The 9,920-nt window shown below is 50.0% G+C and overlaps 1 protein-coding gene across 43 annotated transcripts in view; it reads right to left on the reverse strand.

Annotated features, from left to right (window-relative positions):
* The window catches only part of LOC119956648 (sarcoplasmic reticulum histidine-rich calcium-binding protein-like), a 53,060-nt gene extending 44,479 nt beyond the window's left edge, over positions 1-8,581 (reverse strand). For 9 of the 43 annotated variants that reach the window (XM_038784021.1, XM_038784029.1, XM_038784010.1 and 6 more), the window contains exons 1-5: positions 8,175-8,578; positions 4,239-4,274; positions 4,093-4,119; positions 2,488-2,523; positions 220-246 (exon numbers count right to left, since the gene is read on the reverse strand). In XM_038784021.1, coding sequence (XP_038639949.1) covers positions 220-246; positions 2,488-2,523; positions 4,093-4,119; positions 4,239-4,274; positions 8,175-8,313 — 265 coding nt within the window. In that variant the 5' untranslated portion in view covers positions 8,314-8,578. Of the gene's footprint in view, positions 1-219; positions 247-2,487; positions 2,524-4,092; positions 4,120-4,238; positions 4,275-8,174 lie in introns of all 43 variants that reach the window. The other 34 variants (XM_038783996.1, XM_038783995.1, XM_038783997.1 and 31 more) reach the window with 7 other exon arrangements.
* Between the last annotated feature and the right edge of the window lie 1,339 nt (positions 8,582-9,920).

Here is a 9,920-nt window from a genome sequence, read left to right on the forward strand (position 1 = left end):
GGGTTGTGGGGGTGAAACCCACGCAGACACGGGGAGAATGTGCAAACTCCACACGGACAGTGACCCAGAGCCGGGATCGATCCTGGGACCTCGGCACCGTGAGGCGGTTGTGCTAACCACTAGGCCACCGTGCTGCCCGATACTTCACTCCTAATGATTCATTAAACGACAATTCATCGATTTAAGCAAGGTCATTCCAAATCCCATTTATATACGAACCTTCAATACCATCAGCTTGCTGTTTATCTGTAGAAAGAAAAACAAAATGGTTAAATCTAAAAATGAAACCCCACAGAGATCACAATAAAATTGACTACAATCCATCAAATGGCTATTTTCTTTTGAGTAGTTTGTCAACTTGATGTTGTCATGATTACTGACTGATGTTGGACCATCGCCAGTGATCAAGAGCTAATTGGCTGCAGCGTCCGCTATTGGCAATCCAGATAACCTTGTCTAATACAGAGGGGACAGAGAGTGAACAGCGACTCTTTCCAAACAGCAAATGCTGATTTGGAGGGTGAATGCACAGCAAGATCCCAGCACTTCCCTCTCACCCCTCACATGCCTGGAGCAAAGGGAATGAGTCTCACATCCAGGAATCTCCAAACCCGGCCCATCGTCGGCATGGCTGACGTGAGCCGAATTAGGGGTGGGGACTGGATTGTGACCTCTCCCCCCCCCCCACCCGGGATCAGGAAAGGGGGAAATCAGGCAGAATTACTGCTTCTTGCTGGGTAGAAGTGAGAGTGACTGCCTCTGATCATGACCACATTTGACCGAGTGTGGTATCAGGGAATCCTAGCTAAACTGGAGTCAATGGGAATCAGGGGGGAAACTCTCCGCTGGTTGGGGTCATACCCGGCACGAAGGAAGATGGTTGTGGTGATTGGAGGTCAATCATCTCAGCTCCAGGACATCACTGCAGGAGTTCCTCAGGGTAGTGTCCTCAGCCCCAACCATCTTCAGCTGCTTCATCAATGACCTCCCTTCCATCATCAGGTCAGAAGTGGGGATGTTTGCGGATGACTGCACAATGTTCAGCACCATTCACAACTCCTCAGGTACTGAAGCAGTCCGTGTCCAAATGCAGCAAGATCTGGACAATATCCAGGCTTGGGGCTGACAAGTGGCAACTTACATTCACACCACACAACTGCCAGGCAATGACCATCTCCAACAAGAGAGAATCTAACCATCTCCCCAAGACATTCAATGACGTTACCATCGCTGAATCCCCCACAATCAACATCCCGGGGGGTCACCATTGATCAGAAACTGAACTGGACCCAGCCACATTAGTACTCTGGCTACCAGGTCAGGTCAAAGGCTAGGAATCCTGTGGTGAGTAACTCACCTCCTGACTCCCCAAAGCCTGCCCACCATCTACAAGGCACAAGTCAGGAGTATAATGGAATACTCTCTACTTGCCTGGATGAGCGCAGCTCCAACAACACTCAAGAAGCTCAACACCATCCAGGATGAAGCAGCCCCGCTTGATTGGCACCCCACCCACAAACATTCAAACCCTCCACCTCCGACGCACAGTGGCAGCCGTGTGTCCCATCTACAAGATGCACTGCAGCAACTCACCAAGGCTCCTTAGACAGTACCTTCCAAACCCACAACCACTACCATCTAGAAGGACAAGAGCAGCAGATACCTGGGAACCCCACCACCTGGAGGTTCCCCTCCAAGTCACTCACCGCCCTGACTGGGAAATATATCGGCCGTTCCTTCACTGTCGCTGGGACAAAATCCTGGAACTCCCTCCCTAACAGCACAGTGGGGGTACCTACACATCAGGGACTGCAGCTGGTTCAAGAAGGCGGCTCACCACCACCTTCCCAAGGGCAACTAGGGATGGGCAATAAATGCTTGTCGGGCCAGCGATGTCCACATTGACACTGTCCAGTGACCTTTGTCAGCAGATTGTATGGCAGATGGGTGTGCGGGGGAGGCAGTGGTGTAGTGGGATTGTAGTTGGACTGTTAATCCAGAGACCCAGGGTAATGCTCTGGGTCCTGGGTTCCAATCCCACCAGGGCAGGTGGTGAAATTTGAATTCAATAAAAATCTGGAATGAAATGTCTCGTGCGGACCATGAAACTATTGTCGATTGTCGTAAAAACCCATCTGGGTCACTAATGTCCTTTAGGGAAGGAAATCTGCCGTCCTTACCCCGTCTGGCCTACACGTGACTCCAGACCCACAGCAATGTGGGTGACTGTTAAATACCCTCAGGGATGGGCAATAAATGCTGACTCAGCGACGCCCACATCCCCTGAACAAACTTAAAAAACGTGCGGTCTGGGTCGCGAAACCCGTCGACACTCACTAACCACCTGCCCCGTGAGGAGCGACTCCAGGGCGGGGGGGGGGGGGAATGTGGAATATCCCAATCCCTGAGGAACCACCTCCCAATATCCGGACTGTCAGGAGAGGAGGGGACAGGCCGGAAGCGGAAGAGGAAAATTGATATACTGACCGTCACCGAGACTCTCGTCAGAGTGGCTGGAAAATCCTACAACAAAGCAGAGAGGCAGTGAGATTAAAACAATACTTGCTGAAGGAGGGGGTGATATCAGAGTGTTTCACATCACAGAGCTGGGGAGCTGCCCCACCCTCACACTGGCAGCTCATTCGGAACTTGCTGTGGCCCCTCCCTCTCTGTCACTGAATAAAATGAGCAACAGGAGAATATACTGGAAGCTGCTGAACAGGAGGTCAAAGGGCAGACTACAGTAAGTCAATGTCCTGCACTCTCTGTGTCTCTCTCCCCCTGTCCCCGTGTCTAAGGGTCTCTCTCTCCCTGTCTCCGTGTCTAAGGGTCTCTCCCCCTGTCCCTGTGTCTAAGGGTCTCTCTCCCCCTATCCCTGTGTCTAAGGGTCTCTTTCCCCCTGTCCCGGTCTCTCTCCCCCTGTCCCGGTCTCTCTCCCCCTGTCCCGGTCTCTCTCCCCCTGTCCCCGTGTCTAAGGGCCTCTCTCCCCCTGTCTCTCTGTCTAAGGGTCTCTCTCCCCCTGTCCCCCTGTCCCTGTGTCTCTCTCCCCCTGTCTCTCTGTCTAAGGGTCTCTCTCCCCCTGTCTCCGTGTCTAAGGGTCTCTCTCCCCCTGTCCCCGTGTCCCTCTGTCTAAGGGTCTCTCTCCCCCTGTCTCCGTGTCTAAGGGTCTCTCTCCCCCTGTCCCCGTGTCTAAGGGTCTCTCTCCCCCTGTCTCCGTGTCTAAGGGCCTCTCTCACCCTGTCTCTGTGTCTAAGGGCCTCTCTCCCCCTGTCCCTGTGTCTAAGCGTCTCTCCCCCTGTCTCCGTGTCTAAGGGTCTCTCTCCCCCTGTCTCTGTGTCTAAGGGCCTCTCTCACCCTGTCTCTGTGTCTAAGGGTCTCTCTCCCCCTGTCTCCGTGTCTAAGGGTCTCTCTCCCCCTGTCTCCGTGTCTAAGGGTCTCTCTCCCCCTGTCCCCGTGTCTAAGGGCCTCTCTCCCCCTGTCTCCGTGTCTAAGGGTCTCTCTCCCCCTGTCCCTGTGTCTAAGGGTCTCTCCCCTGTCCCTGTGTCTAAGGGTCTCTCTCCCCCTGTCCCTGTGTCTAAGGGTCTCTCTCCCCCTGTCTCTGTGTCTAAGGGTCTCTCTCCCCCTGTCTCCGTGTCTAAGGGCCTCTCTCCCCCTGTCTCTGTGTCTAAGGGCCTCTCTCACCCTGTCTCTGTGTCTAAGGGGGTCTCTCTCATCCGGCCTCTGTCTCTGCGATGCCTCTGGGTTGGAGGATAGAGTAATGGATGTTGAAATGTGAGCTGTATGACTCTCTCATCCTTGCCACGTCTCTCTCACTGTCTCTCTATTTCTTTCTATTTGTCTCTCTTGTCTTATCACTACCTCTCCCTGTTTCTCTTTCTGTCTCTTTCTTTAATTAATGACTTTCAAAAACTGCCAACAGATCAAACACGGTAATTCCTTCCTCACAGTAGACCCTCTGTAATGTGGCGTTGGAATTATTTCCCTCCATGTTAAAGATTGAGAGCTGTTAGCTGCCGTAATTGATCAGGATAAAAATGCATTGATTTGAGCAAGGTCATTTAGAATCCAGTTTAAATACTGAAATATACAAACCTTTAATATCAGCCGCTTCTCGTTTATCTGCAGAAACAAAAACGACGTAATGAAATACGAGAACATTTTTTTCACACTGAAATCACAATAAAATCTCCCTTGAAAAGAGGGACACAATAGACATTGGAGAGGAAAGATGTACTAACCATCACCTAGACTCTCATCAGAGCGGCTGGATATCACTGCAATAAATCAAGAGGCAGTGAAATTAGAATAATAATTATAAAAGAACAATATTTCCTGAAAGATTGACTAGCAAATGTCAGTGTTAGCAGAATATTGTACAATGCTGGGCTTCATGGCTGGTTTAGCTCACCCGGCTAAATCGCTGGCTTTTAAAGCAGACCAAGCAGGCCAGCAGCACGGTTCGATTCCCGTACCAGCCTCCCCGGACAGGCGCCGGAATGTGGCGACTAGGGGCTTTTCACAGTAACTTCATTGAAGCCTACTCGTGACAATAAGTGATTTTCATTTCATTTCATTTTCATAGCTGATTATATCTCTATTTGCCCATCTGCCTGTCTCTCTATCTGTCTGTCTGTTTGTCTCTCTATCTGTCTGTCTCTCTATCTATCTGTCTGTCTGTCTCTCTATCTGACTGTCTGTCTCTCTATTTGCCTGTCTGTCTGTCTCTCTATTTGTCTGTCTGTCTGTCTCTCTATCTATCTGTCTGTCTGTCTCTCTATCTGACTGTCTGTCTCTCTATTTGCCTGTCTGTCTGTCTCTCTATTTGTCTGTCTGTCTGTCTCTCTATCTGACTGTCTGTCTCTCTATTTGCCTGTCTGTCTGTCTCTCTATTTGTCTGTCTGTCTGTCTCTCTATCTGTCTGTCTGTCTGTCTGTCTCTCTATTTGCCTGTCTGTCTGTCTGTCTCTCTATCTGTCTGTCTGTCTGTCTCTCTATCTGTCTGTCTGTCTGTCTCTCTATTTGCCTGTCTGTCTCTCTATTTGTCTGTCTGTCTGTCTGTCTCTCTATTTGTCTGTCTGTCTGTCTATTCATTCAAGAGATGTGGGCGTCGCTGGCCAGGTCAGCATTTATTGTCCATCCCCAGTTGCCCTTCAGAAGGTGGGGGTGAGCTGCCTTCTTGAGCCGCTGCAGTCCATTGGTGGAGGTGTACCCACTGTTACAGAGGGTGTTCCCAGATTTTGAACCAGCATTAATAAAGGAACGGCCGATATATTTCCAAGTCAGGGAGGTGAGTGCCATGGAGGGGAACCTCCAGGTGGTGGGGTTCCCAGATATCTGATGCTCTTGTCCTTCTAGATCAGGGGTGGGCAAACTACGGCCCGCGGGCCGCATGCGGCCCGCCAAAGGTATTTCTGCGGCCCACCAAGTCATTAAAAAAAAAAAAAAAAATTTTTTTAAAAAAAATTTTTTTTTTTTTTTTTAAATTTATTTTAAGGTTAATGCGGGGGGGCTGTTGGGTTACTTACTGGTATAGGGTGGATACGTTGACTTGAGTAGGGTGATCATTGCTCGGCACAACGTCGAGGGCCGAAGGGCCTGTTCTGTGCTGTTCTATGTTCTATATGAGGCGCCCAGAATCATAACCGGGTGAAGTAATTATTTTACTTAATATACTATGCGGCCCTTTGTGAATTGTGAATTTCTGAATGTGGCCCTTGCACGGAAAAGTTTGCCCACCCCTGTTCTAGATAGTCATGGTTGTGGGTTTGGAAGGTGCTGCCTAAGGAGCCTTGGTGAGTTGCTGCATTGCATCTTGTAGATGGGACACACGGCTGCTACTGTGCGTCGGTGGTGGAGGGAGTGAATGTTTGTGGAAGGGGCAGCAATCAAGTGGGGCTGCTTTGTCCTGGATGGTGTGGAGCTTCTTGAGTGTTGTTGGAGCTGCACTCATCCAGGCAAGTGGAGAGTATTCCATCACACTGCTGGCTTCTGCCTTGTAGATGGTGGACAGGCTTTGGGGGGGGGGGGGGGGGGGGGGTCAGGAGGTGGGTTACTCTCCGCAGGATTCCCAGCCTCTGACCTGCCCTGGTAGCCACAGTATTAATGTGGCTGGGTCCAGTTCAGTTTCTGATCAATAGTAACCCCCAGGATGTTGATTGTGGGGATTCAGCGATGGTAATGCCATTGAATGTCAAGGGGGAGACGGTTAGATTCTCTCTTGTAGGAGATGGCCATTGCCTGGCACTGTGTGGTGTGAATGTAAGTTGCCACTTGTCAGCCCCAAGCCTGGATATTGTCCAGATCTTGCTGCATTTGGACATGGACTGCTTCAGTATCTGAGGAGTCGCGAATGGTGCTGAACATTGTGCAGTCATCAGCAAACGTCCCCACTTGTTTTTTTAAATATAAATTTAGAGTACCCAATTCATTTTTTCCAATTAAGGGGCAATTTAGCGTGGCCAATCCACCTACCCTGCACATCTTTGGGCTGTGGGGTGAGACCCACGCAGACACGGGGAGAATGTGCAAACTCCACACGGACAGTGACCCAGAGCCGGGATCGAACCTGGGACCTCGGGACAGTGAGGCAACAGTGCTAACCACTGCGCCACCGTGCTGCCCAACATCCCCACTTCTTACCTTGTGATGGAAGGAATGTCATTGATGAAGCAGCTGAAGATGGTTGGGCCTAGGACACTATCCTGAGGAACTCCTGCAGTGATGTCCTGGAGCTGAGATGATTGACCTCCAACCACCACAACCATCTTCCTTTGTGCCGGGTATGACTCCAACCAGCGGAGAGTTTCCCCCCTGATTCCCATTGACTCCAGTTTAGCTCGGGCTCCTTGATGCCATATTCAGTCAAATGCTGCCTTGATGTCAAAGAGCAGTCACTCTCACCTCACCTCTGGCATTCAGCTCTTTTGTCCGTGTTTGAACCAAGGCTGGAATGAGGTCAGGAGCTGAGTGACCCTGGTGGTGTTGAGCTTATTGAGTGTTGTTGGAGCTGCACTCATCCAGGCAAGTGGGGAGTATTTCATCACACTCCTGACTTTTGCCTTCTAGATTGGGGACAGGCTTTGGGGGATCAGGAGGTGAGTGACACGGTGTAGGATTCCTCGCCTCTGACCTGCCCCGGTAGCCACAGTATTAATGTGGTTGGGTCCAGTTCAGTTTGTGATCAATGGTAACCCCCAGGATGTTGATTGTGGGGGATTCAACGATGGTAATGCCATTGAATGTCAACGGCGATGGTTTAATTTTCTCTTGTTGGAGATGGTCATTGCCTGGCACGTGTGTGGCGCTAACATAACTTGCCACTTGTCAGCCCAAGCCTGAATATTATCCAGGTCTTGCTGCATTTGGACACGGACTGCTTCAGTATCTGAGGAGTCGCGTATGGTGCTGAACATTGTGCAGTCATCCGCAAACATCCCCACCTCTGACCTTATGATGGAAGGGGGTTTCAAGGCTACAGGGTCACTGTCCTGGGTCACAAGTTCCCTGTATAAGATTGCAGAGGTATTGAGAGGGGTTTCTACCCCAAGTTAATGAAGTCGATTGGGTCAGGTGTTAACAGTACACTAGGGGATGGGGTGTATGCATGTGAGGGGGAAATAGACCCTAGTAAATAACCTAACAGTGATGGTGAAAATAGAACATTCCTACAATGAGTGTTACGCAGATCTGGACAGAGTCTCTGATTAGATTACAGACAGGCTTTTGAAATGTAAAGCGTTACGACTCAGCTCCTTCCCAATAGTTGAATAAATAGTTAATTAGGGCAGCACGGTGGCGCAGTGGTTAGCATTGCTACCTACGGCGCCGAGTTCGATCCTGGCTCTGGGTCACTGTCCATGTGGAGTTTACACATTCTCCCCGTGTCTGCGTGGGTCTCACCCCCACAACCCAAAGATGTGCAGAGTAGGATGATTGGCCACGCTAAATTGCCCCTTACTTGGAAAAAATAATTGGGCACTCTAAAATTTTTTTTAAAAAAAATAAATAGTTAATTAAATGATGCAATATTCCAACAATGACAATTTAGCAAAAATATTAATTGAAGAGGTTTTTGTCGAAATTCTTTGAACCCACATGTAATAACCTGCCCTGCTAGTCCCATCCTCACTAACGGACGGATATTCTAGCTGCTGGATAAGAGACAGAATTTCTCACCTCTGCAACAGGACTGGCCCACGAGTGCGAGGAGAGTGATCAGGAGGAGGTGTCTCATCTTGACTTGACCTTGCTGTTGAAAGCTGCGAGTTCCAAGGCTGGGAGTTCTGTGATTGTTAAGTTGCAGCAGCTCAAGCATTTTATACTCTTCCTATTGACAGTCAGGGCGAGTCACATGACGCTGCGGCTGCAGCCATTTACTGTCAGGAGGGAGCAGAGGTAACCACAGTGAGAGTGCTCCAAAAGGAAACCCTTCCCCCGTTACAATCCTGACTGGACCAGGAGTCAGGAATCACAATGTGTGAGCAGAGTGAGAGCGGTGATCCAGACAAATGATTCCGCCTCTCAGAGTTGTTATTGGGATTTATTCCGGGAGGCTGTGGTCATTCGGGAGGTACACCACACTTCTATTTGTAAATGCATTAATCTTTCTTATTTTGGTTCTGCCTCCAGTCCTCAACATCCTCTCCTGTGCTCCAGCCAGGATTCCGATCCGTTGTAATAATCTCATGGCTCTGACCTGCTGCCTTACATCACTGCCCCTGGCTCCCACATTGTGTCTGCGTTCCCTCTGACTGCCTTCACTGAAGGAACAGAAATCACTCCCTCCATCCTCCCCCCACTCCCCTACTCAACGGGACCCCAACTCTGCTGCCAAACACGCACCGGTACCACCACTCCTCCCCCCGCCCCCCCTCCCCTCAAATCACCGGTTCACACAGACAAAACTGGACAATGAGTGTGGGTGATGTGTGAGCTATTCGACTCCCAAACCCTCACAATTCCCCCCCGTGGTACTGATCAGGAACAAGACCTCAGGATAGCGTTACTAATGGTTAGCACTGTTGCTTCACAGCTTCAGAGTCCCGGGTTCGATTCCCGGCTTGGGTCACCGTCTGTGCGGAGTCTGCACGTTCTCCCCGTGTTCACGTGGATTTCCTCCGGGTGCTCCGGTTTCCTCCCACAAGTCCCGAAAGACATGCTTGTTGGGTGAATTGGACATTCTGAATTCTCCCTCCGTGAACCCAAACAGGTGCCTGAATGTGGCGACTAGGGGCTTTTCACAGTAACTTAATTGCAGTGTTAATTTAAGCCTATCTGTGACAATAATAAAGATTATTATTATTACCAACACTCCCGGATTTGCCTGGAGTCCCCTGGAATTGAAGATGCATCTCCAGCACACGGCTGTGTGTGTCGACGCTGCAGAGAAATCATCGGAACATTAAAAACGATTGGGTTTATCAAGTGTTGAACATTTCTTACCAGATATAAAATAATTGAAAATGGGAACAAGAGTGTCTTGGCTGACAGTCCGATTGGGAAATGAGTCCTTTTGCTTTCCAGCTGGTGTAGGAAGGCTGAGGATACCTTGGCTGATTATTGGCTGGAGGGTGAGAAGGGAGGGAGGGGAAATCATGATGTCTCCAGGATTACAGTGAATCCCAGTTGACCAGCCGATCTCAGGCCAGTTTCTATCTTGGCCACAGTGGCCAGGAGGCTGTGACCTCCTCGCTGACCAGCCAATCTCAGGCCAGTTTCTATCTTGGCCACAGTGGCCAGGAAGCTGTGACCTCCTCGCTGAGCAGCTGATCCCAGGTGACCAGGCTGCAGAAGGGATTTTCAGTCCAGCTTTCCATTCACAAGCTCGAGTGCAGCTCATTAATTCAACAAATGTCGCTGAATCTGCCATTTTCAAAGCTTAAACAGATATTGAACAGTATTAATCAGAATATCTGGGGCTGG

Source organism: Scyliorhinus canicula, chromosome 23, assembly GCF_902713615.1.
Source record: "Scyliorhinus canicula chromosome 23, sScyCan1.1, whole genome shotgun sequence".
NCBI classification, from domain to species: Eukaryota; Metazoa; Chordata; class Chondrichthyes; order Carcharhiniformes; family Scyliorhinidae; genus Scyliorhinus; species Scyliorhinus canicula.